Here is a 26,587-nt window from a genome sequence, read left to right on the forward strand (position 1 = left end):
TCGTGTATGAAAAACACGTGACTAAATTAAAGCTGAGGCAACTGAGGCACGGGGGGTGGGGGGCATAGAAGATCATCCAGCTTCTAAGTGGCAGAGCTCCAGAGACACTCAGAACAGAGGGTCAGCCACCTTTGGATGCAAGCATAGTTTCCACCAGCCATGCTTCATAGGATCCCCTGCCTCACACCTTTCACTCCCTGCCCAGGGACAAGAGCATTCATCCCCACGGTCCACATCCAATCCCGCTTTGCCTGAGGTCCCAAAGACACAGAGGTCTCTGCTAGGCCACAGCCTCTCCATTCTTTCCCTGTGCTGTTCTGAGGCACCTGCCCTATTGTCTGAGTCCATAGGGAGAACTGAACTAGATGTTTCGAGCAGAAGATACATCGAACAGTGAAGTTCATACCCCAATCCATTATGGTTTGGATTCTAGAGGTAAAGATGATATGAATCAATGAATCTACTGGGAAGATAATCTAATCTCTGGTCCCTTGAATTCCAGTTGGGGAATTGTGTGAGCAATTTGGAGAGTGGGGCTAGGCCAAGGCAGGCCACACATGTAATGCTATAAACAAGAAGAAACCTCTATGGAGAACTAGTGGGTACATGGTGGGCCCAGATCTTAAAGGTCAGTCGTTCTAAGCTACCAGCCCCTCCTGGGGAGAAAGAGGAGGCTCTCTAGTTCTGTAAAGAGTTACAGTCTTGGAATTCCATAGGGGCAGTTCTACTGTATCCTAGAGGGTCACGATGAGTCTCTGTTGACCGGATGGCAGTGAGTTTGAGGTTTTCAGTGCTAGATACTGGGCACTGATGCTCCAAGTACTTCAGCAGGATTCACACTTAATCCTGTGCAGGACGCTGAGGCAGATAGCATTGTTGTTCTCACTGTACTGGTGGGGGGTGGGGAGTAGTCAAACCCTGAGGCTTTTGAGGGGAGGAACTTGCCTACTATCACCCAGCTAGCAAGTGAGGCAGCCTGGATTTGAACCTGCGCAGCAGATTCTTTACTCTGAGCTCCCTCCCTTCTCCATACCGCCCTCTGGGCAGGGGAGGGGGTAGATCCTGGACTCCAAGTCCAGTTTCCAAGGTCTTATCCTAGGTGGTGGGTGGGTGGAAGGGGTGCAGTGATGGGCGTCTTGCAACTGCCACCTAATCAATAACTGGAAAGTACGTCATAATTTCTTCTGGAGGAGGTGGAAAGGGCAGGGTCACCTCCAGGGGACAAAGAATTTCAGAGAGAGGCAAAAAAGGGAGGCAAGAGCAAAAAGGAAGAACGCAGGAGAGAAAAAGCAGAGGAAAAGAGAAAAGAGGATGTAAGGGCAGGCGGGGGCCCCGTGTCTTCCTACCCAAGGTCGTGGCGGCACCCGGGGGCACCCAAAGGGCCGGGGTGTCCCCAGGAGGGAGGCCGCGCGCCCGGGACAGAGACCGCCTGCCTTTTCCTGGGGGGTGGCCGGCCAGCGCCGAGCGGGGCCGACTGGCTCGGAGCGGGCCCGCTGCGCGCGTTCCCACCGGTGTTTACTCGGCCGGAGCACCAGCAGCGGCGGCGGGACCCGCGTGCGTGTGCATCTGCGCGGCGGGTGTCGCGTGTGTCGGGGTGGGAGTGGCGTAGCCCGCGGGGGGTGGCGCCACGCGTCCGGGCGCGGAGTTGGTGCGCTGGCAGCTGCTGGCGTGCCGCTCGGGCTCTCCGGCGCCGCGGGGCCTCTTCCGGAGGGCTTTCCCGCCCAGGTGTCCCTGGTGACCCCGCTGTAGCCGCGCCGAGTTCCCGACCGAGCTGCGAGCGCAGCGGCGCGTCTCCAAGGGGCCCCGTGCGCGCGCGGAGCGGCTCTGCGGCGGAGCGCGGCGTGGCACTTGGCAGACGCTCCCTGGGCGGCGGTGGCGGTGGCGGTGGCGGGGGGGCGCCGTCTGGGAGCCCCGAGGGCCGGCCCCCTCCCGCCCTTCGGCCGGCCTCCGCGCGCTACCTCCGTCCCCGGCCCGTCACCCGGCCCCCAGTCCCGCCCGCCCGCCGCCCGCCGCGCCATGCGCCCGGCCCGCCGGCGCGCCCCGTCCGGGATGGGGCGCCTGGACGCCTGAGCCGCCGTTCGGCGCGACCTCCGCGCGGGGCAAGGAACCGGCGCCGCGCGGCCAGGCTAGAATGGAGACAGCCAGTGGCCCCAGCGGCAGCGGCCCCAGCGGCGACGGGGCTGGGGACGGTGCTCGCTCGGAGCCCCCAGCTCCCGGCCCTGCAGCCCCCAGCTCCGGCCCCGGTCCGTGCTCGGCAGCCCGGGAGTCCGAGCGCCAGCTACGCCTCCGCCTCTGCGTCCTCAACGAGATCTTGGGCACCGAGAGGGACTACGTGGGCACCTTGCGCTTCTTGCAGTCGGTGAGTGGCGCCAGGATCAGGGGGGGGACTGCCAGGCTCTGGCCGCCAGTTCTGCTCCGGAGCGAGAAAGCCCACAGCCTGGGAGGGGTCCTCCCACAACCTGTGGCCACGGTCTCCCGGGAGGCTCCGTGCGAGGCTCGCGGAGAAGTGAGGCGGTCGTGCTTCTCTAGAGGTCTGGACGACCTCGCCGGCCGGCCCCAGACCAGGGGTCTCCGGCACTCAGCCCGCCCCGCAGGCGCGCTGCCCTTTTGTCTCCCCCCCCCTCCCACTCCCCGCCTTTCAAATAGTTTTAAAATTAGTTACATCCGCGAGGCAGGGGCTCTGGGACCCAGGCGCCTCCAAGCTTTCGCTCCTGCGTCTTTTTCCCGGGAATTTGTGCATCTCCTGGAGCCAAACGCTGTTCTGGAGGTGGGGCGGCTTCTAGAAATCCTAGAGGCCAGAGGAGGGTAAAAACGGAAGCCCCCGGGGGATGGGAATGGGCAAAACCCCAGGGTAGAAGACCCTCCTCTAATGTTCTAATATTCCCTCCCCGCTCCCCTACCACCCCCACCCCTCGCAGTTCAGGGCCCCATGCCCCTCGCCTCCCAAGTTGCAAAACCCCAGTCTCAGACACTGTTTATAAAATAACAACTGAGCGCCCTTTATGTGCCTGGCACCTTGCATGTGTCATTCCCAGCGATAACCTTCACAAGTGGTCCAGGAAGTAGGGACCCGGCTTTCCCCACCAGCTTTTAACTGGGGCGAGCTAGTTTCAGATAGGTTGAGTGATTTGCCCAGGATCGCACAACTGGTGACGGTGGGACCACTGGATTTTGAACCCGACCAGCCCTTCCGGTGCTGGAAACCCTGATTCTGGACTACTGTTTCTTTCTCCTCGGAGAGGAAGGGGCCACTTCTCTACTCTAGTAGGAAGTGAGAAAAGTGACTGGGGGCACGCGGGAGGTGGGACTGGGCTGAGCCTCGGATGCAAGTTTGGAGACTCCTGAGTAATCTCCCTGCCTCCTGCTAGGACCTCATTTACTCGCCTGCTCTGCTCCAGGAAGTCTTTTAATCCTGGCTCAGGATGGGCCGGCAGGGGGTGGTGGCTCCTTCTTAGACCCCTGAGCTGGGCTCTGAGCTTCTGGGTGGAAAGAGGAAAGACGCTGGCATTCGTTGGGTTCCTGGTGCTTGGGGGGTACCCTTGGGCTTGTGTAAGAGTCAGGTTCTCACTCTGGGAGGTGGGTGTATTTGGAGGTGGGGGTGGGGTGAAAGCCAGGCACAGAGACATGGACAACCGGTTGGCCCAAGGACTCTTCTAGAAAGACTCCTACAAATGGTACCGAGCTGGCATGTCTTTCCCACCTCTCCCTCTCACACAGTTAGACAAGAAAGACTCTCTGGTCCGCCTTGTCAAATTCGAGGGGACTCTGTCAGTCTTCTTCTGAGCCACTCCCTGCTCCTCCTCAGTTGTCCAGGGAAACAGGAAACTTGAACCTTTTTTTTTTTTGTATTAATGGGAAAGAAAATATACCTCTCCCTCCAACCCCCCCCTGCCGTAAATAGTGTGGTTTCCAAGCAGATCGAGATAGCGATGGGGTTAGCTGTGGTTTTAAATTGTCCACCGTGCCGAATCCAGAGAAGGCTGGGGGTAATGGACAAGGACCAGGAGAAACCATTTGTGTTAGTCAAGAAACAAACAAACAAACAAACCCTCTCCAGTTCTGTATTATCCCTTTGACACTTTTAAGATTCCAAGTTCAGCCGGTGGTGATTGTGTTGCTGATGAGCTAGTCAGTTCTGGGATGAGCTAGTTCTGGTGATGACATCTGGGACCAGTCAGGCCACCTATTCTGACCTTAGTTTCCCCACCTGTAAAACAAGGAGGGGGAGGGGGTGGGGGGAAGGCAGGCTTCCTTCCTGCTGTGTCCTTTTGCTGTCTGAAGCAGATTGATTGTGTAACCTGACCAGAGGCACCTGGGGGTCCTTGGGAGGCACAGGAGCCCTCTCTTGTCCAACCCCATCAGAAATGTCCCTTAAGCAACCCAAGGCCTTTTAGTTTGAAAAGCCAGGGCTTAGAGCATCAGGAACTACTAATTACCAGGGCGCTGTGCTCCAGGCAGCCTACAGGTTTTGATTGTCTTCTGTCTTCCCACTCTATCTCCTCTCAGCCTTCATATTTGCCGAGGGAATTTCCCCCTCCCCCTTCTCCCCAGTGGCTCCAGGATGGGCCCGACTTTCAATTCCCTGCGGTGGAGGCAGGCTTCCAGGCTTCCCTGGCCTCCAGTGTCCCTGATGTTAAGGACAGCTTGTGGAATTTGAGCCTCTGATACCCAGCTGAGTTCCTGCTTCCAAGGAGAGGACCATCTACTCGAGTGCACACTAAGAAATCTGCCCACGGCCAGTAGATTCTGACTCCCTGCGACTCTTGATAGGGTTTTTAAGGAGCAGAAAGCCTCGTTTTGCTCCCACGGAGTGGCTGGTGGGGTTGAACCAATGCTCACCAGGGCTCCTTAGGTTGCAACAATGGGGGCCTAGAAAAATCCAGGTACAAGGCTGGGATGACATTCTTGGGTGGCGTGACCTTGGACAAGCGGCTTAATCCTTCTGAGCCTCAGTTTCCTCATCTGTGAAGTGGAGGATGAAAACTGCCGTGGTGTGTTCGCCGGTTGATACCAGCTCATTGCAACCCTCGATCCAGGACAGAACAGAACTGCCCGTTCGGATTTCCACGTCCATAGTCACAGAAGCAGGTCACCAGGGCTTTTCTCTCGCTGGGCCACCAGTGAGTTCGAACCGTCCGGCTTTCAGTTCGTGATGGTAGTGCTTAACCAGCGCGGCACTAAAAACAAAACAGAGCAAACTTGCCGTTGAGTGGATTCAGACTTATGGTGACCCTGTAAGACAGTGCAGAACTGCCCCCGTGGGTTTCCTGGAGTAGAAAGCCTCATCTTTCTCTCAAGGAGCGGCTGGTGATGGGCAACGGCTGACCCTGCGGTGAGCAGCCCGGTGCATGACCACTATGCCACCAGGGCTCCTTTTACCGCACGAGGGCTCTGGAAAATAACAACAGATCCCAGTTTCCAGGGGTTTAAGAGAGGTTTCACTGAGTTAAATGAATTAGGGCGTACCTGGCAGGTCTATGTGAGTTGTCGTGTTGGCCCCTACTCCTTGGGACCTGTGTGTAACAGAAAGAAGTGATGCCTGGTCCCGGTCCATCTCCAGGACTGTCGGTGTGCTTGTATCCATTGTCGCAGCCACTGTGTCAGGCAGCATTCTGTTGTGGTCCATAGGGATTTTTGTGGCTAATTTTTGGAAAGAGGTGGCCAGGTCTTTTTGCCTAGTCTGCCTTAGTCTGGAAACACCACTGAAATGTGCCCACCGTGAGTGACTCTGTGGAAATACAAGTGACCTAGCTTCCAGCACCACAACAACATGCAAGCTGCCGTAGGGTGACAAACTGACAGACAGGCAGTAGGGTAAGCTTCATAAAAATTAGTCAAGATCAGGAACTGATACCAAGAGCCAAGTAGAAACCAAATCTTTTGGGAATGATGAGGGCAACAAATGTACAAATGTGCTTGACACATGGATGGATGAATGCATTGTGATGAGTTGTAAGAACCCCCAATAAAATGATAAAAAGAGGTATTTTTGTAACAATTGCCTATTAAGCATAATGTTAACTCCTTGCTTTAGATAGACTTTGTTTTATCATAAATAAATGTAGACTTCTAATGTGTCTCTGATGTTTATTAATAAAATGATAGAACTTGAAAAAATTAGTCAAGATCATGGATTATTGTCATCATTATGTGCTCATCCAGTCGATGAGGGTGATAGGCTATGGATTTCTGCATCCATAGAGCAGGAGCAGTCAGGGAAGGCTGCTTGGAGGAAGTGAGGTGTTAGCTCTGAAAGGAGGCCAGGGCTTTGGAGTGAGTTTCTTTTGGACCCTCTGACCTCTTTCTACAGAATCTAGCAGCTATGTTTGGTTCTGGGCCTGGGGTGCTGAGGTTTCCCCAGGAGCTCCCCATCTCTGTCCACATTCTCCAGGGCTTGGCTTGTACTCCCTCCCTTCCCATCTCCAAGGGAACCTCTGCCTTTGGTGGCATGTGTTTAAGAGACAAAGGAAGGGACTAGCTTTTTCCTAGAAAGCCTGTGTCAGCCTTGAGGAAAAGCATAGAGGTTTTAGGGAAAATTTCCCAGGTGTCCACTTGGAGCTTCTGTGCTCAGCGTGTAGAAGCCCTGACTGTTGGACACTACTTGTGTGTACGTGTGCGTGCACTCTGGATCTCCCGCCATTAGTGATGCTAAGCCTACTGACACACATTACCAGGCGGGGGTGGACACTTAGCATTTCCTATGCAGAGCGTTTTAAACTATATGAATCCATGAATCCTTCCATCATCCTTAGAAAGTAGTGCTGCTGTGCCCCTCCTCACTGACAGACGAGGAAACTGAGGCAGTGTCATACTGCAGGATGGGGGGAACCCAGGTTGCCCTACTCTAGAATCTCAGCCCAAACCGTTTCTAAAACTGACGCTGGCCTCTAAGGGGCTCGGCACATGATTATGATGGTGGCAGATCCAGGCTCGAGCCCCGGTAGGTGCCACTCTTAACCTCCACCTGCGCTGCCTCTCCCTCCGCCATTCTGTCTTTTGCAGATTGGAGAGAGCTGCAGAAGGAGTCTTGGTGTGCCTGTTTACCAGGTGGTGGTTGACTGAAGGGTTTTAGAGCCAGGCTGCGGGGGTTACCCACTGGGTTGCTAACCATAGACCACCGGTTTGGAATCACTTATCACTCCCCGGGAGAAAAGATGAGGTTTTCTCCCCTTGTGAACAGTCACCACTAGGAGACACAGGGACAGGTCTACTCTTGTCTTACAGGGTCTCTGCGCTGAGTTTTTGAGACTGAAGGTGACCCTGGGCTGACCCTGACCTGCTCTGTCCGATGGACCTAGGGCAGCAGCTGCCTTGTGGTGAAGTGTTGCTGTGTAACTTGACTGGGCCTGAAGTAAAAGCTCTTACAACAGTGCCAGGCTCATATGTTGTTGTTGTTGTTAGGGGCCATCGAGTTTTTTTTGCTTCATAGCGACCCCAGGGGACAGAGTTTACAGGAACAGATCACCAGGTGGGGTTTGAACCTCCCACCTTTGGTTAGCAGCCAAGTGCTTAGCTGCTGCACTACCAGGCTCCTTAGGCACAGAGCAGGTTTGCAGATTGCTGTGGGGGCTTCGTTGGAGATGAGCAGCAGGGTGAGTGGGTGAAGGGGGTTCCCCCTCAGAGAGGAAGTAAATGAGCCCTGGAACCAGGTCCACCCCCCTCTTATTGTATTGGGTTGGGGTCCCTGTCTCCAAGGGTCCTGTGAGCGGCCTGCCAGCCAGTTGGGTGGGGCAGAGAAAGAGGGCCTGGCTGGTCGGGCAGAGGGACTGGTGGGGGCTGGTGAGCTGTCCACTGCAGTCCTCCTCAGGCACCCAGAGAGCTTCCCTTCAGCTGGCTGGGCAAGGGTCCCTCAGGAACAGGGCCTGCAAGCAGGCAGCTCCCAGAATGCTCTCTGTGGTTCTGCTTTTTGCGGGGAGGAGACCTGAGCCTTCCTCTCATTGGAGCGCTGCTTTTGCCAAAACAAGAAACTGTGGTTTCTTGTTGTCACTGTTTGTTGTTTTTTAAAAAAGACCCCGTACTCCCCGTGTCCCACTAGGGAGACATGCCAGTGGTTGGAGGGTGGAGGGCAAGGTTTGGATTCTGTAATCAGGGGAAAGAATGACTTTACTGGTGTCTTGGGGGGCATTGCCACGTGACGGCATTGCAAAACGTCAGATGCTCTCTGGGCCTGAACATAACAGGATGCTATTTTTGGAGCACAGATGATAACCACCACACACACCTGTACCTTGCATGCATGAGAAGCCCCAGGGTTAAGTGCTCAGCTGCTGACCAAAGGGCCAGCCATTCAAAGCCAGCAGCTGCTCTGCAGGAGCCAGACCTAGTGATCTGCTTCCACAGAGATCACAGCCTAGGAGGCCCCGTGGGGCAGCGCTACCTTCTCACCTCGGTGGGGTTACTATGAGTAGGATGTCCCTGCAGAGGACATGTTCATTCTTAGAACCTGCCATGTTCTAAGGTTGCAGGAGGTTGGGGCACCGGATGTAAGGATGTGGAGAAGGAGAAAGTGGGATAAGAAGAAGGGAGAAAAGTATACCAGGAAACCTGGTCCGTAATAATTGCTTTGTGTAAAATTGGGCGTGTGATGCGGGCTTTAGTTTTTTCAGGTCAACAGATAGGAATCATGGCATTTTCAGCATGGCTGTGAGATTACTATTGCCACAATGGTAATAGCAATAATTTGCCAACCTCCCAGTAATGCCTCACGTTTGCTGGTCCCAGGCTCAGTGTGCATTTCCTGTGTGAGCAGTGAGACAGACTCACCAAGAGGCCGACAGAGCCCAGGCAGTTTTGTCTCTGAGGCCACACTCATTACAACCATCCCGAACTCCCCCAACATGAGCGCCGTGACTGCTTTTATGCCACTTCCGGGGCTGTCTGAGTGGGAGGGAATGAAGTCACAGGCTCCAAGTGACCTGAGCCTTCTTTTGCTGGAGGGTCAGGCCCCTCTGGGCGGCGGGCTGAGCTGCACCAGGCCATCAGAGAATCCCAAGTGTCTGCAAGCGTGACAAGGGGAACGAATGGAAAACACCGCAGTGGACAGTTCAAGCCCAAGGGAAACTACTGTGTATTTCCGGCTGGGAGCCTTAACCGACTGCAGAGATGTTGCCCTTGTCCTAGCAGCAGGGTGACCATCAGGGAAACTGTGGTTCCTGCCTTGGCGCCAGCACGTTCTTCATCCTGCTTGTCCATCCACTAAGTGATTCTGCATCTGCGTTTGTAACCATGTATCCGCCTCTTTAGGAAGAGATGGATGGGGTTGGTGTTCTTGGCTTTTGACTGACAGCTTCAGGTTTCACCCGCCCTCCCGTTTTTGGGAGAAGGTCCCCTTTATCAGGCCAGTGAGCTGAAGACCTGTTAGCTCAGAGCCACGCCCTGCGATGAAGAAACCCACATCCTATTTGCTTCACAGCCCCCCCCCCCCCCCCCGAGGTTTTGCAAGAGTTAAGTTGCTGAAGTAGGCCATGCCTGGCTGCAGGAGGGCCTGACTGAGCAGATTGTTTTGATTAGACATGGGCTCTCGGCTGGGGCCCTGGTGGGTGGTAGGTGGGCGATGGGCAGGGTGGTCTGGTGCTCAAATCAGTGTGCAGTTCCCAGCAGTATCGTTCCTCAGGTCCCGGGCCAAGGCAGGCCGCTTCCGGTTCCAGAGGTTTGCAGACTGTAGAACTCAAGGCCAGCCAGTTGGGTCACTGGGCCCAAAGTTCCTCACTTTGTAGGTGAGGTATGTTCACTCCCCTTCCCCATGGGAGGTGAGCAGTGCCCAGTCAGGGTTCCATTGAGAGTCCTGGCGAGGGTGGCTTGAGTGTTTTAGCCTGGGTCCCAAAGCAAAAAGTGCAAGCCCATTGTCAAGTTGAGCCCAACTCACAGTAGCCCTGCAGGATAGAGTAGAACTGCCTTTGTCTCTACAGAAGCCGACTGCCCCATTGTTCTCCCGCAGGCTGGTGGGTTTGAATTGCTGACTTTTTTTTTTCTTCCAGTTAGCCACTGAGCGCTTAGGTTGGATCAATAGGTTCTCCAGGGGGCATTTCCATACTTAGAAGCTGGTCAGGGGCCAGACTCTCTCTCTACTCTGCCTTTTTTGTTTTTTTTTTCTACTCTGCCTTTTAAAAGGGTTAAGTTTAAAGACAACTTTTTGATTGTGATGTGGGCGGAGTTTACAGAGCAAGTGGGTTTTCCATTCAACTTTGATAGGCATTTGGGTTCCTGGCATTGATTGGGATCCCCACACTGGGCCAGCACTCTTCAAACTTCCTCCCTGGATGTAGCCTTTCTACTCTTTCCCTGCCTTCTGAGCCTTAGAGGGGGCAAACAGCTGCCCTTTGATCTCCTGGGCTTGGTTGTTCTGGGGGCTGTGTTAGTTAGCCTCCCTGGTGTTAATTGTGTGGACCAGCCTATTGTTGAGCTGAAAGCTGAGCCTGGCCAATGAGTTCCTTCCCAGCTTGAAGGTGTTTGTCTCATGGAATGGTGAGGAGCCTGTTTTTTTTTTTCTCTCAGGATTATGAGTTTTGCTCCACTCTTTCCAGGACGTACTAATTGTGATCTCTTCCAGAGTGGTCAGTAGTGGTGGCTGGGCGCCATCATGGAGGCTGAGGTTTGTGTGGTCCACTAGACCTTTGGATGAATTGTTTACCAGAGTCATTGGCTTTTTTCATTCTTTTTTGCTCTGAAGTGGGAGGGACCAATAGTTTTGTGTTAAGTGGCTGCTCACAAGCTTCTGAGACCCCAGTCTTACTGGAAGAAGGATATCTTTTGTGGACTGTGTTGTGCTAATTGATCTTGATGTCCCTGAGACTATATGGTCTTGAATCCTCAGATCCAACTACTCATTTCCTCAAGGTGTTTGGCTATGATTGACAAGCTTAGAACTTAAGTTTTTAAGTATCCACTTTAGTTACTTCCCCCTCTCCTTCAGACAAAAGCCAAAGTCCTTGCAGTGTCCCACAAGGCCCTGCTGCATGGGGCTAGTTTCCCTGCCCTCCCTGACTCCATCTCAGAGGACTCTTCCTGCAGTCCCCTCCACTCGAGTCACTCAGCCTCCCCACAGCTTTCCCACCTGGCCAGCCCCACGGCCTTGGCCCTTGCTCCTTCCTCTCTGGAGCGATCTTCCTTGTGACTCCCTCTCACCTCAGTGAGGTGTGTGTTAAAATCCAAGCTTCTTGCCAATGTGCCTGCCCCTCAAATCCCTCCTTCCAACCCTGGGTAGCTGAAAGCAACCCGGACGTGTCCTGTCTCAGTTCTGGACGACGGAAGCCCAGAGGTAAGGCATTAACGACAGGGCTGGCTTCTCTCAAAGACTCTCGGGGGATCCTTCCAGCCTCGTTCAGCTTCCCTTGGTGGTTACTGGGACCCTTGGCATTCCTGGTCTTTTGGGGAGCCGTGTTTTTGATAAGGGTATAATAACCAACAGACACAAAGAATCCTACATCTGAACAACAGGAAGACAAACAGCTGAGTTAAAACAAGGATATTTCAGCAAGGTACCTTAAACACAGAAGTGACATCATGTCAGCTCTGCTGGGTGTGTCCTGCAGGCCTCAGGACCAGTGTCTGCTCAGAGGAGCCTTCCTTGCAGAGTGCCTCCCCTCATTTCAGCATTCCTGATGCCCATTTAGCCCACTGCCCTGGTGGCCTAGTGGTTATGTGTTGGGGAAAGATGGGGCTTTTTAACCCTGTAAACAGTTATAGTGTGAGCATCTCATAAGGGCACTTCTACCCTGTCCTGCAAGGTGGCTATGGGTCGGTCTTGACTGCATGGCAGAGAGTGAGTTTAGTCCCCCACCATGTCTTGCTCCCTCACGTGAGCTCCTGCGAGCAGCCCTCCTGCCCTCCTCTGAGGACTGACTTGGTCCCTGCTGTGTCCCTAACAGGAGCCCTGGCAGTGCAGAGTTTAAGCGCTCAGCCACTAACTGGAAGGTGGGCATTTTGAACACACCAGCTGCTCCTCGGGAGAAAGATGGGCTTTATAGTCTTGGACCCCCACAGGGCGGTTCTGCTCTGTCTTGCAGGATCACTGAGTCGAGTTGGAATCGCCTTGATGACAGTGGATGTCCCTAACCAGGCCCATGCTTGACGCCTAACCAGGCCCGTGCTTGGCCCTGCTTGGCGAAACCTTACAAACCAAACAAAAAGCCACCACCTCCGAGGGGACTCTGATTCACATTGACCCCATTTAGAGACTCCTGAGAGTGTGCAATCTTTGTGAGAGTAGACATCCTCATCTTTCTGCTACAGAGCAGTTGCTGGGTTAGAACTGTCAACCTTTTGATTGGCAGCCTAACCCACAGCACCACCAGGACTCCGGGAAACATTACAGGCAAAGCGAAAATAGAACTCTTCAACCTCAGCACTGTGACCATTTGAGGCAGAAGTTACCTGTCCTGGGGAGCTGTCCTGTGCATTTCAGGAGGTTTAGCAGCATCCCTGGGCTGTGCCCATCAGGGGCCAGTTGCACCCCGTCCCCTAGATGTGACAACCAAACATTGTCTCTAGGGCTCAAAATCACTTGTGGTTGAGAACCAGTGGGCTAAGTCTTCCTTTGCCTAACATGCCTTGCTTTCAGACCTGCTCTGGCATTCACATGTCTCTGCAGGAATCTATGGAAGTGAAGAGAGAGAGAGAGAGAGAGAGAGAGAGAGATAGATCAGTGAGGTGATGCAGTTAGCACCACGTTTCAGGCTTGTTTGCACCAGTCCTGTCTCAGAAGAGGCTCTTTCTTTCTCTTGATGGCTCAGCTCTGTCCTCGTGTGACCTTGGAGCAGTCCCCTTGCCTCTCGGAATCCTGGTTTCCCCACCTGCAGAACAAAGAGGGTCATAGTCATCGCCCTCATAGGTCACTGCAAGGACTGAACGGGCCGGTGCAGGAAAGTGGCCGACACAGCTGGGCGCTAAGCTCACGGTAGACCCTGCGCCCTTTCAGCCTTCCTCTGGCCAGAGGTCCCACGCAGCAGGGAAACCCTCTGTCCTCAGCCCTGGTGGGGATTTGATCTTTATTTTTATTTTCTTGGCACTAGGAGGATCAGGAAGGAAACTGCCCTGCTCTCTTGTGTCTGGCAGTAGACACTCAGCCTGTGTTTCCCCAGGGTGGAACTAACGAAGAGGACTTGACTCTGGGCCAGGGGAAGCGAGGCTATTTCAGGCTGGCGGGACCAGGGCCACCCAAGGCTGGTGGAAAGAAGCAGGTGACCATTGGTCAATAGAGCCCGGGGCCTGGGCTGTGTGAGTGGCTTCCACAAGGAAGGAGGCCCCGGTCTGAGCATGGTGCTCAGGTCTGAGCAGCTGGTGCTCCCACTAACCGATTCAGTTATTTGTTCAGTAATGAGGCGTGAAGCACCCACTGTGTGTCAGGCACAGTTGTGGAGGTTTTTGGAGCAAGACAGACAACGCCCCTTCCTTGAAGGACTCCTGGGACACCCCAGGGCTAGACGAGACCACGCGAGGAAGTATTTCGAGTTGAGATAATGGTTCTGCTTACTGAGGTCCCACCTGGTGCCAAGCCCTGTGCTGAGTGCTGCGTGTCGTATGTCTCTGAGCCCTTGTGAGACCTCCCATGTGGGTCTCATCATGACACCCAGGTTGTGGATGGGGGAACCAAGGGCCGGAGAGGTTGATCAACTCGCTCAGGCTCGTACACCTTGTGGGTATGCCATATGGATGATGAACGCGGTCAAGTGCTTGGCTGCCCACTGAAAAAGTGGCAGTTTGGACCTACCAGCTCCTCCGAGGGCAGATGTGGCAGCTGTTTGTGTCTTCTGTCCTGTAGGGTCACTTGTCCTATAGGGTCTCTGAGTTGGAATGAACTTGAGGGTGATTAGGGTTGGAGGTGGGGTCTGGGCTGAGTCTTGAAGAAGGAGACAGCTAGGAAAGAATTGAAAAGTGTATGTTCCAGGCAAAGGACACAGCATGTGCAAAGGGCCTGAGGCAGGACCCTGCTTGGCTTGTGTGAGGAAGAGAGGAGGTCAAGGTGGCTGGAGGGATGAAAGGGGAGCTGAGGTGGGCAGGTGCCCATTGCTGTGGGAGGCAGGTTCAGCAGGGGTCGAGCAAGTACTCATTGATTTGGATACCAGCCCTGGGCAGTGCTCTTCAGTGGCCTCCTCCTGCTTGTGGTCTGAACCCAGGAGGGGGTGATACCCTGGACCTCCCAGGCAGCGAGGGAGCCTGGAAGTCAGGAGGCCTGGCATCTGTGCCCAGACGGCGGTGTGACCTGGGTGCGATTCTTTCCCCACCTGGGTCTCAGCCTCCCTGTGCGCACGGGCACCCAATGACACCTTAGGGAGCCTTGCTGGAAGAGACCCGCTGAGCACTCAGAGAAGTGTGTGAACGGCTGTCCTGCGGGCTGCTGCTGGCTGGGAGGGCTGTTGACAGTGAGAGAGGAGACGCCCTTGTTATTCTGTTCAGGAAACTAATTTGCATGATTAGAAACTATTTGGAGGGACCCTGGACCTCACCCTTCACCCCGGCCATCATAACAGCACTTCGCTGCATGAAACTGGCTTTTGCCTCTGCCCTGTGGAGGAGGTCATCTTCAGACCCACTTCCTGGATGAGGAAAACAGAGGCAGACGCGTGGTGGATTTGAACTCAGGACTGTCAGATGCCAAAGCCCATCTTCTTGACCCCTGGCTCTTGCCCAGAGTAGCCCCTGAGCAGAGTGCATTGATTGTCGGGTGGGGCCAGTCAGGTTCCAGTTGAGAGAGATAGAGTGGGGAGAGAGGGGGGATGCATTTCCCACCCTGATGGGAAACTTGGCCTTTCCAGTGTGGCACACAGACCCCCCCTCCCCTCAATAGCTCTGGAAGTGATTTTGTTGAGGAGCTTCCGTAGGGCAGAGGCTGACTGCTCCCTGCTCCAGGAGACGGTTGTGGCGGACATTGTCTTCTGGTACTCTGAGGTCCCACAGTGAAGCGCTCAGCTGCTAATGGAAGGGTTGGTGGTTTGAACCCAGCTAGCACCTTTGGGGAGAAAGACCCAGTGATCTCCTTTTGTGAGGATGACAGCCAGGAGGCAATGTTGTTCTGTCACACGTGAGGTGAAAGTTGAATTTGACTCAACGGTCTCTCACAACAGCAGCAGCTCTGACAGGGGACCAGGGGGTGAGGAAGCCATTCTGGGTGGGCCGATTCCCCAATTTTGAGGCTTTTCCAGATTACTTGTTTAGTGATTTCTATTTTCATAGCAAGTTAAGAGATCACCTGCTGCATTGCATTGGGTCAATTTGTAGCACAAGACCTCTTTAAAGTATTGAAAAGCATGGGTGTTACTCTGAGCACGAAGGCATGCCTGACCCAAGCCAGGGTATTTTCAGTGCCCCCTCTGCTTGGGAAAGTTGGACATCCAACATGGAAGACTAGAGAAGAATCGATGCACTTGGGTTCTGGTGCTGGATAAAAATATTGAAAGTACCATGGACTGCCCAAAGAACCAGCCTGGTCCATTGAGGATGGATAGACTTCATCTCATGCCCTTTGGACATGGTACTAGGAAAGACCAGTCCTTGGAGAAGGACATCCTGCTGGTAACATAGAGGGGCAGCGAGGAAGAGAAAGAATCAGGACAAAATGGACAGACACGGTGGCTGCAACAGGGAGCTCAGACAGGAGAGTGTGAGGATGGTGCAGGATGGTGGTGTCCCGTCTGTCATGCGCAGGGCTGCTAAGAACAACACACTTCAATGCTCAGAGAAGATCGTCTGGGCTTGTACCCCTTTTATTTTTTTTCCCCCTTCCATTAAAAAAAATTTTTTTTCAGTTGTCTATTGTACTTGATACCTTAAAAACAAAAACAGTTTATCGTGGTTCGGTTGGCACGCTTTCTATGTGTTTCCCTTGAGATCTCCGTGCGGCCGCCCCCTTCCCAGGTCCTCCCCGGGCTTTCCTTTCCAGCCTCTTCTTCCCTGCTGCATTCGTTTTGGGGCTCCTTCTCGGGCTTCCTTGACTAGATTACTCTGAGGAGTATGTTCCTCCAAGGGGTTCTTTGTTCACTTCAGAGGCCTATCTATTGTTGGGCTGAAAGGTGATTCCCAGGGGTGGGTTCAGTTCCAGGTTGGAAGGTTGACTAAGGGTCAGAGTCTCCGGGGGTCTACCAGTCCCTGTTAGACCAGTAAGCCTGGTCCTCTTCTTCTTTTTTAAAATAATTTTTATTGGGGGGCTTGTACAGCACTTACCACAATCCATGTGTCAAGCACTTTTGTACATATGTTGTCATCATCATTTTCAAAACCTTTTCTTTCTACTTGAGCCCTTGGTATCAGCTCCTCTTTATTTCTCCTCCCCCTCCTTTCTCCCTCATGAACCCTTGATAATTTATAAATTATTATTTTTTCATGTCTTACACTGGCCAATGTCTCCCTTCGCCCAGTTTTCTGTTGTCCGCCCCCTTGGGATGGGGTTATCTGTAGCTCATTGTGATCGGTTCCTCCCCCCTGCCCCCCACTTTCCTCTTTCCCTTCCCCTCCTGGTATTGCTGCTCTCATTATTGGCCCCGAGAGGTTTATCTGTCCTGGATTCCCTGTGTTTCGAGTTCTTATCTGTACCAGTATACATGCTCTGGTTTAACCGGATGTGTAAGGAAGAATCGGGGTCATGATAGTGGGGGGGAAGGAAGCATTAAAGAACTAGAGGAAACTTGTATGTTTTGTCTGTGCTACATTGCACCCTGCCTGGCTCGTCTCCTCCTTGTGGCCCTCCTGTGAGGGGCTATCCAATGTCTTCTTTTCAAATTAAAAAAAATAATTTTTCATTTGTCCTACATTTTTCTCCTACCTCTGTCCAGGACCTTCTACTGAGACCCCAGTCAGAACCGGTGGTCACAGTGGCTGGGCACCATCTAGTTCTTCTGGTCTCAGGGTGGTGGGTGCTGTGGTTTGTGTGGCCCCTTAGTCCTTTGCGTTAATTGTTTCCTCTTGTCTTGTTTTCTTTACTCTTCTGTTTTCTGAACAGCAAGAGAACAATAGTTACAAGCTTTTAAGACCCAGCTACTCACCAAAGTAGGATAGAGAACTAGTCTTTCTGGACCGTGTTATGCCAATTGACCTAGATCACCCCTGAGACAGCCCTTTGATATTTATTGAGACTTGGTTTATGACTGAACACGTGGCATGGCCTAACTTGTTGACCATTCCTCATGCATTTGAAAAGAACTCTCTTCTGTTGTTGGGGGCAGTATTGGTCTAGAAATGCTGTTTAGATCAAGGGGGTTGATAGTATCGTTCAAGTCCCCCGGTTTCCCTGGTTGCTGGGAGAGGGCTATGAGCATCTCAGACGTGATGGTCGATTCATGTATCCCTCCAGTTATTTCTGTCCATTTTGACTTTGTAAAATTTGATGATTGTGTCACTTAGGATTTCTGTGACCCTTTTATCATTACTAACCACACTTCTGTATCGTTGCTAATGGTCTTTGTTTTGGAGTCTGTTTTAGCTGAAAATATAGCTACACCAGCTTTCTGTTTTCCAAATTTCCTTCTCAGCTTATTTGTGACTTTCTATTTCAAGTTGATCTTATGTAGTTAGATATGGCATTTTTACCTATTCTGATAATAATTTCTATTTAGCTGGATTGTGTAGTCCTCTTACATTTAATGTCATTATTGACAGAGTGTGTGGGTGGGTGTGTCTACCATTCTCACATTTAATTCTGTTTTGTTGGATGGAGCCATAAAATCATAAGGGAACTCTGGCTTCTCCCGGCCCCCTTCTGCTGGGTGGATGTAGCAGAAAATGGAAATCTAAACTCTTTACTGTTGTTTGGAGAGTCTTATGTGATCTGGTTATGTCCCTGCTCCAGTCTTCTCTCCCCACCTGTTCATTATGCTCTGCTCCCTTCAGCTTCCTTTCTCTTGAACTGTACCAAGCTCGCTCCAGCCTGTGAGCCCTGACACATGATGTTCACATTGCCTGGGACCCTTTTAACCAAGCTTTGCAATGGGGACCCCCTCCCTGTCTTTCAGGCCTTAGCTCAGATGTCATCTCCCTAGGAACCCTTTTAGTCACTTACTCTACACCGTCTTACTGTGTTCTTCTTGGTACCTGTCACTCTTGGAAACCATCTGGTCTGTTTACTTGTTTAGTGCCCATCTTTCCCATTACAGTAAACATCATGTGAGGTCAAGGTCCTGTTCTTGCGTACTCCTTGTTGCATCCCTGGTGCTTAGGACATCAGTGGGCTCTCTGTTAGGAAGTGTTGAATGAAAGATGAGCAAATAATAGGGATGGAATGAGCCATCCTGTGACAGAGGTGTTCCTGCTTCCTGGTACTTTCTTAATTAGTGGCCATGACTCAGTGGGGCATGTAGACCCCAGCAGGGGAGTGGTTACAGACTGGCTTTCTTGTTTCTTGGCTTCCTCTCCATATCACAACTGGGAGAGCAGAGGGACCACAGGGTTTTATTTGCAATATTCAGGGAGTTCTGGGTAGTTCTAGCCACCAGCTGATGTCTGGCCAGAGCATTTGATTGGCTTTTGTTTAAGGGTTACAAGGGGGTTACCCTGCCTCCAAACCGGATAGGATGTGAAGGAGATAGTGCATGTGAAGTTTATTCCACCAATCAGACTGTTAATCAAGCTTTCTATTTAGAGGTTCTGAAAAGATTGCATAACAGTGTGCAACCAAAAAAGGCCTGATTTGTGGCAGATTTGCAGACTGGTTTTGCCACCACAGCAATGCACCTACTCATGCAGCTATCTCAGTGCATCAGTTTTTGGAGAGAAAAAAAACCCAGCATGCCACTCTTGCACCACACACTTGACTCACCTGAGCTCACTCTGTGCAACTTCTTTTTGTTTCCACGAATGAAGAGGGACATGAAAGGACAGTGATTTGACTTTGTAGAAAAGGTGAAGAAAAAAACCAGGGAGATGCTGTCAGCCATCCAAACAGATGAATTTGAAAAATGTTTCCATGAATGGCATCACAGATTTGACAAATGTATTAAGAGTAATGGAGAGTACTTTGATAAGGCTGTTTTGTAAACAAATTAAAATACGTAAGTTTGACCCCCCAAAATTTTGTATTTTGGGGTACCCCTTTGTATTTTTGCTGGATCCCAGAGGTAACAGAAAGCAGAGGGGCTTCTCGGCATAATCCCTTATGTAGTTCAGCTACCGGAGATCTCTCTCATGGAACCAAGTGTGGTGAAATGATGTTTGTGGTGTCTGTTGTATATATGAAACATTTCTATGTACATAAAGAGATGCACAAACCTCAAACATGCTGTTTTCATGGGCCTTTTCATTCATTTTTTTCAAAACTTACTTTTTCGGTGACTTTAAAACATTTTGGCATTTCCTATCTTCAGCAGTGGATTATTGAATATAATAACAAAAGTACAAATAGCAAGAGACAAACAAATAAATGGGACCTCATCAAAAGGAAAATGTTTTCTCCATCAAAAGACGTTACCTCAAAAGTAAAAAGACAAATGTTCTGAGAGAACATCTTTAGAAACCACGTACCCAACAAGAATATCAGAACCCCTATAGCGATATAACGTGGGTGACTTAATAGCTAAAAGGAAAAAAAAATCCCAATCACAAAGTGGACAAAGGATTTAGAGGACATTCAAATGGCCAGGAACCCAGAAAAGATGCTCAACATCGTGAGCCATCAAAGAGATGCAAATCAAATAACAGTGATATACCAACTCACCCCCACTAGGATGGAGAAGATAAAAATATAAACACACAAGATGTGGAGCAGGCTAGAGACCAGTGTGCAGGCCAGAGCTCTGGAGCAGAGCTCTTGTCTTCTCTTGGCTGCGGATACTGAGCTGAGTCAGTTTCTGAGGGCATCTTCAGCCGATGGCAGCAAGATGGTCAAATTGCCTGCCCTTACATCCTCTTCCAACCCCAAACATCAGAATTGTAGCTCTGTGGGTATGGGAAGGCTTGGGGGCAGGAAGGATGGTTCATGACGACCCTATGGGACAGAGTAGAACTGCCACTGTGGGGTTCCAAGACTGTAACTCCCTCTGGGAATCGAAAGCTCTGTCTTTCTCCTGAGCAAGCAGCTGATGGTTTTGAACTGCTGGCCTTGTAGTTAGCAGCTCATCGCATGACCACTGTGCTACCAGGGCTCCTTGTCGAGGGCAAGGATATGGGGAAATTGAATGTTTATCTTTCCTGGTGGGACTGCAAAATGATGTGGCCATTGTGTGATGCCTAAAAAAATGAAAAAGTTCAACTACCATAAGACCCAGCAATAGACCCGAAGACTTGAGGCTCACAAGAGATTCGTACTCTGATGTTCACTGCAGCCTGATTCCAAAGCCAAAATGTGGAAACCATGTCAATGCCCATCAAGAAATGAGCAGCTAGTAGAGTCTGCCGTGTGCCTGGCCCAGTCTTAGATTCTGGGGACATGGCAGTGTGCAGGGCAGGGGAAGAGGATGAGGCGGGGTTGACCAGGGACATGTGGCCAGGGGGATCATGGTACCTCACACGTCATGGAAGAATGGAACAGTTTTGCCTCGGGTTGTGTCTCCTCATTCTTCTGGTGGCATAGTGAGGTGCGCTTTGGGCTGCGCACCTCAAGGTCAGCAGTTCGAAACCACCAGCCGCCCCTCCATGGGAGATAGAGGAGGCTTTACAATCCTGTAAAAAGTTAGTCTCGGAAGCCCACAGGGGCAGTTCTACTCTGTTCTGCAGGGTTACTATAAGTTGGACACGGTGTGTCTGCAGGAGGTGTGTTTTTTTGTGTTTCGGGTGTGATCACACTGCATACCCGGTTGTGCAAGTTTAGATTTGCTTTCTTTCTCCCTCTTTGAGCACTTCCTCCTGTTACTCTGTGTCCTCATTGCCTAACCTTTCCTGGTTTCATCATGACACAGGGGCCCCGGATTCCCCACTGTCTGGTTCAGATCCCAGCTACTTATGGCTACGTGATTGTGGGCAAATTGCTTCACCTTTGTGTGCTTCAGCTTGCTTCTTTCTGAATGGGCCGCCTCTCAGGCTGGTGGGAGAATTAAGTGATTGAAGAATTATAACGGAGGCCTCGTGGCATTCTGGTTACGGGTTGGGCTGCAATCCATAAAGTCTGTAGTTCAAAACCACCAGACACTGTGGGAGAAAGACAGAGCTTTCTACTCCGGCAGAGTGGCAGTTTTGGAAACTCACAGTGGCAGTTCTCCCTGTCCCATAGGGTCACTGTAAGTCAGAGTTGACTCGATGGCAGTGAGGGTGTTGCTGTTTTTAAGCTCTCTAAGGTCTCAGGATGGTACAGATAGTGGAACACTCAGCTGCTAACTGAAAGCTCGGGGGCTGGAGTCCAGCCGAGGACTCCTCAGTAGAAAGGCTGGCCATCTACTTCTGCAAAGTCAGTTACTGCGAACCCATGGAGGGATTCTAACTTGACTCGCACGGGTTACTGGGAGTCAGAATTGCCTGGACAGCAAGTGGTTCTTTGTTTTGGTTTCTGACCCGTAAGGACAATAACTGGCACACAGTCAGCACAGCATAGAGAGGAGCCTTCAAAATGATCACGGAAAAATGGCGTGAAAACATACGGAATTTTCCTGCGAATCCTTTGAAATCCCTTTATCTATTAGCTATAATAAAAATAATTATTGTGATTTTACACACTTGTTCAAGTGCTGCTAGTTTGCTGATTGCCTCATTGAAGAAAGCTTGGGGTTGGGTCTTTTAGCCCTTAGAAGGTCAAGTAAATTATCCATTGGCAACTAGAATCCTAGAAGTGGGCCCTTAGGGCTGAGACATCATCTTACCCAATTGTCTCACTTTTCCAGAAGGGGTAACTGATGCCCAGAGCTTGGCCCAGGGCTACCACGTGAGCTTGTGGCTGAGCCGGAACACAAACACAGGCTTCCTGATTCCTCTTCTAGGAGGGTTCTGCTTTTGTCCCCCACCAGACACTCTTTAGAGGACCAAGGGGGGGATTAAGTTGTGTCCAAATGGGTTGGATGAATCTTGCATTTCTGGGGAAACTCCCTCCTAGATCTTTAGACTGTGTGTGTGTGTGTGTGTGTGTGTGTGTGTGTGTGTGTGTGTGTGTGTGTGTTTAGTTCATTCTGGCCTGAAGTCACTTTTTGTAGGCCAGGTCTTTCTTGTGCTCCGTGCTGAGGACATGGACTGGATTAAGGCAGTGACTCATTCATTTGTGTCCATCATGGGGACTCATGGCTTCCAAACTGGAGGTCCTCAGACTAGATTGGGCCAATGCATGGCTTTTGTCTGACTGGCATAGTGGTATTTTTGTTTGCTTGTTTATACATGTTTTAGTTGCCTACTTTGAAACATGGGAAATCTATGAAATTTGTGTTTCTGACCTCTGGACCAGTTAGAAGCTCCGTCCACACCACGTTCATTCACTTCCCTGTAGGGCAGCCCTGGGACTGTCAAGCGGCTGCCTCATGAGCCGAGACCCAGTGCCCACACCTTCCCCCCGCCCCCCAGGTGGTGAGGTGGGCTGTTGGCTTGCCAAGGATCATGATTCTTGGCCTATTAAGAGAACCTTGCGGTAGGTATTTCTTCCAACCCTGATTTCTGCCAGTTGGGAAGCTTGAAAGCCAGACCAGGTAGGCCACGTGCTTTAAGAAGAGTGGGAGGCAGCAGGGCTCTCGTTGGAAGAGAAGAGCGTTCTTAAAGTGTTTGTAAGCCCCCCTCCCAGCAACACTTCTCTGCTAAAAGGCTATCAGTGTCAGTCCATGAAGGAGACCTAGTGGCACAGTGGGTTAAGCAGTGGGCTACTTCCTGCAAGGTTGGCGGTTCAAACCCACTCGCCATTCTGAGGGCGAAAGATTAGGCTGTCAGCTTCCCGGAGGATTTACAGCTTCGGAAGTCCTAAGGAGCAGTTCCTGGTTCTATGGGATCACTGAGTGGGAAGGCCTTGCCAGGCAGTCGGTTTGGGATTCTGTCATTTTGCAGGAAACCCAGCCAACTGTCTGCTTGCTTGATCCATGAAGGCATTTGGGCTCACATGCTAGTTCCAGTTTGTGTGTGCTGGGGGGTCTTTTGGGTCTGTGAAGTGGAGGAGAGGAGAGAGGGTGGGTCTTTGGGGTTGCAGGGTGGGGAGAGGGGACTGGGCCTCATGCTCACCTCTGGATTCTCTTACCCCGACTTTCACTTCCTGTGGCAATCATTCCTTTTTCTTTTTTAAATCATTTTATTGGGGGCTCGTACAACTCTTATCACAATCCATCCGTCCATCCATGGTGTCAAGCACATTTGTACATTTGTTGCCATCATCCTTCTCAAAACATCTGCTTTCTCCCTGAGTCCTTGGTCTCAGCTCCTCATTTCTCTCCCTTTCTCCCTGCCCACTTCCCTCACAAACCCTTGATAATTTATAAATTATTATTATTTTGTCATGCCTTATACTATCCGACGTCTCCCTTCACCATTTTTCTGTTGTCTGTCCCCCAGGGAGGAGGTTATATGTAGATCCTTGTGATCAGTTCCCCTTCTCCCCCACCTTACCCTTCCCCTCCTGGTATGGTTCCTCTCATGATTGGTCCTGGAGTCCCTGTGTTTCCAGTTCTCATCTGGACCTGTGGACATCCTCATTCCTTTTTCTTTCCACGACGTCAGCTGTTCAGCTGGAGGTTCCCTTATGTGTCTGCCTGACTTCCCAAAACATGCCCTGTACTCGAGCACCTTTGGGAGGCACTGAGGTGCAGACCTCAGTGAGGAAGCAGTGGGCTCAGCTCAGAGTCCCAGGTGCCTTGAGTGCTGTCGGGGTGCAGAGGGACCAGGGAGGCGCCCCTCTTCTTGGATCACTGGACCCAGACGCGATCCTGGTTAGGCTTGGCGACTGCCCACTCTTGCAGTGCAGCCGGGAAGACCTGGCTTAGGGATGAGGGTGAGGACGAGGTCAGGGGCTGGTTGTTCTTCAGGATCCTTTGATTGCAAGTGACAGAAAATCCAACTCTTGTTGCCTTCAGAAGAAACAAACCTCAAAGCCTCTCAGCCAGAATTGCTTGCCGTGTCTGCCGGTGCCTAGCTAACTCCTCCTCCGCATTTTGGTCTCACTGTCTATGTAGCTTCCTTCTCGAAGCCCTCCCCGATGTCCTCCAGTCAGGTTCATGTATTTAGTCACCAACTACTTTGAGTGCCTGCGATGTGTCGGGTGGTTCTCCAAATGCCAGGGTGCAGCAGGACACACAGCAAAGTGCTGGCCCTCAGGGAGTGTCTGTTGCCATGAGAGCGACCGGGCAGTGAACAAATGCTCACGTCAGGTCGTGGCCACACGTGTCAGGTGTGACAAGGAGAAGCGCAGTGGTGTAGAAACACACCTGGAGGAAGCAGGAGAGGGAGCTCAGTGGGTGCTGAAAACCAAGCCAAAGTCACAGCCATTGAATCGTTGCTGACTCCTAGGGATCCGGTGGGGTGGTGTCACCCTGCTCCTGAAGGTTTCCAGAACTGTGATTCTTTACCAAGTAGAAAGCCTCATTGTTCTCCCTTGGAGCTGGCTACTGGTTTCCAGCTGCTGACCTTGTGGTTAGAAGCCCAAAGCTTAACTGCTCCACCACCAGGGCTCTGGGAAAGAGTATTCCAGGTGCAGGGAAGAGTGGGTGCAGTGGTCTAGAGGCAGGAACAACAAGGTGGCCTGTGAGGCTGAATGAGTGTGTGTGTATGCGTGTGTGTGTGTGTGTACGTGTAGTGGTGGTAGGGAATCATAGGAGGTGATATCAAGAAGGTGACAGTGGGAGCAGGGAGGCTGGTGGCAGAATGTGCAAGGCTTTGTGGGCCATTGTGAGGACTCTGTGTTTGCTTTGGGGGTGGGGGGAGGAAGTGGCTGGAGCTTTTGAACAGAGGAAGGATAGGCTAGGACTTAATTTTGATGGGATCCGCTGGCTGCCAGTGGAGTGGGGCTGTAGCCGAGGCAGAGGGAGGAACCTGCCACGGCAGCCCAGCAGGGGAGAGACTGGCAGCTGGTGCCTGGGGTGGTCGGCCCGCTCGCTCGTGAAACCTGCTGTGACTGGAGTTGAGCCTTCATTGCCTGGAGCCTCTGATTTCAATTTCTCATCTGTGAAATGGGAGTGATTCGGTTTCTCTCTCCCCCCCCCCCCCCCCCGTTGGATAAATGGGAAGTGCTTCCAGGCTTCCAGGAGAGAGCTCAGCAGACGGTGGGAACGACTCGGGGAGTGGACAGAGGGAGTTTCAGGGGCTGCTCCAGCTTTGCCTTAGGCATCTGCCTCCCCAGGTCAGCCCAAGGAGCATCTTGCTTCTCCCCCACACTGCCCTCCTCCTTCTTCCTCCCTCTCCCCACCCACCGAGATTTGAATGAACAGAACCCAGAATGTTCTTGCAACCTCTCTCCCCCTTTCCTGGGGACAAAGGCATCTTTGTTCATCCCGGGTGTGAAATCTGTTTCAGAACCCAAGATGGTGCAGGCCTGTGAGAATGGGGCTGGGTCTCGGGGGGGGGGGGGGGGGGGGAGGCATCTCCGTCCAGCCCAGGGCCTCCTTGGTGGTAGACAGCTGCTCCCTGACAGCCCCGTGTCCGCAGCTGGGTCTAGGATACGTGTGACTTTGGTAGCATTTGCAGAGAGAGACCCAGAAGGAGCTCCATCTCAGCTGAGTAGCCACCTTCCATGCTGTCACCATGCAGACACACACCTGAGTGACAGTCTGACGGTCGCAGCTGGAAACGGGCCCTTCCCCTGCGGCTGATGGGAGTGCAGATGACTTCTGTCTTTGGGGGGAAATCTGCCGCTAAACACAAACCCACAAAGAGAACATCAAAAACAAAAGCCTCATGAGCACTCATGAGCAGACTAAGGTTGTGGTTTCTCCACACCGAGAGATGCTGTTTAAACAGGATAGTGGCCTCTCTCTCTCTGCTGTCCTACAGGGATGTCCACGGCTGTAGGGTTAATGAGGAAGGTAAGTTGCCGAGTCAGACAGAAACCATAATGCCAACTTGGTAAAAGGGAGGGGAGGGAGACTCTGATAGCGGATATTTCTGAATGGCTCTGGGCAGAAAATGGGGAGGGATATAAAGAAAGATTTGGCATTGCTTCACTAGCTATCATTAACACATTGTTGTTACACATTCAGATAGACTGATAAACAGGACAGTTCTTGGCTTCTTTAAGGCTTTAAAATGTGTACCTGTTGTGTGGGGCTGCTGTGGTAGTCGTGTCACTGGGGTGGCTCCGGGCCCTTTGGGGTCAGAAGCAGAAAGAGAGCTTTTCGTTATACTCCGTGAGTTCTAAGACAGACCGTTATGCCTCCTGGTCCCCTTAGCTGCCTCTCTCTCTCTGCCTGACACCTTTCCTGACCACCTCTTCCTCGTGGCTACTTTCCAATGGCTCTAAGCCATGTCCTGCTTCCAGGCCTTGCATGCTGTACTTCTTGGGTCAGCTCTCTTTTCCCAGATGCCAGGGTGGCTGCCCATGGGCTCCAACCGTGACTCTGCTCAGATGCTGCCTCTGCTTAAAGGTCTTCTCGGACCTTTCCACAAATTTTGACTTTCCTTGAGCTCTCTCCCTTACTCAGGACACCTCCCCTGGAAGCTATTCCTGCTCTGCCTCCCTGTGGATGTCCCCTGAGCCCACACCACATTGCACCTGCTGCTGGAGCTGTTTGCGGTCCAGCTTGACCTTGGTATCTTTCGTGCTGAGCCCAGCAGGTTCAGT

The 26,587-nt window shown here is 52.0% G+C and overlaps 1 protein-coding gene across 1 annotated transcript in view; it reads left to right on the plus strand.

Moving 5' to 3' along the window:
• The first annotated feature begins 2,058 nt into the window (after positions 1 to 2,058).
• The window catches only part of PREX1 (phosphatidylinositol-3,4,5-trisphosphate dependent Rac exchange factor 1), a 205,085-nt gene continuing 180,556 nt past the window's right edge, over positions 2,059 to 26,587 (plus strand). The window contains exon 1 of the mRNA XM_075528620.1: positions 2,059 to 2,359. Coding sequence (XP_075384735.1) covers positions 2,132 to 2,359 — 228 coding nt within the window. The 5' untranslated portion in view covers positions 2,059 to 2,131. The remainder of the gene's footprint in view (positions 2,360 to 26,587) is intronic.

This window comes from Tenrec ecaudatus, chromosome 12 (genome assembly GCF_050624435.1).
Source record: "Tenrec ecaudatus isolate mTenEca1 chromosome 12, mTenEca1.hap1, whole genome shotgun sequence".
NCBI classification, from domain to species: domain Eukaryota; kingdom Metazoa; phylum Chordata; class Mammalia; order Afrosoricida; family Tenrecidae; genus Tenrec; species Tenrec ecaudatus.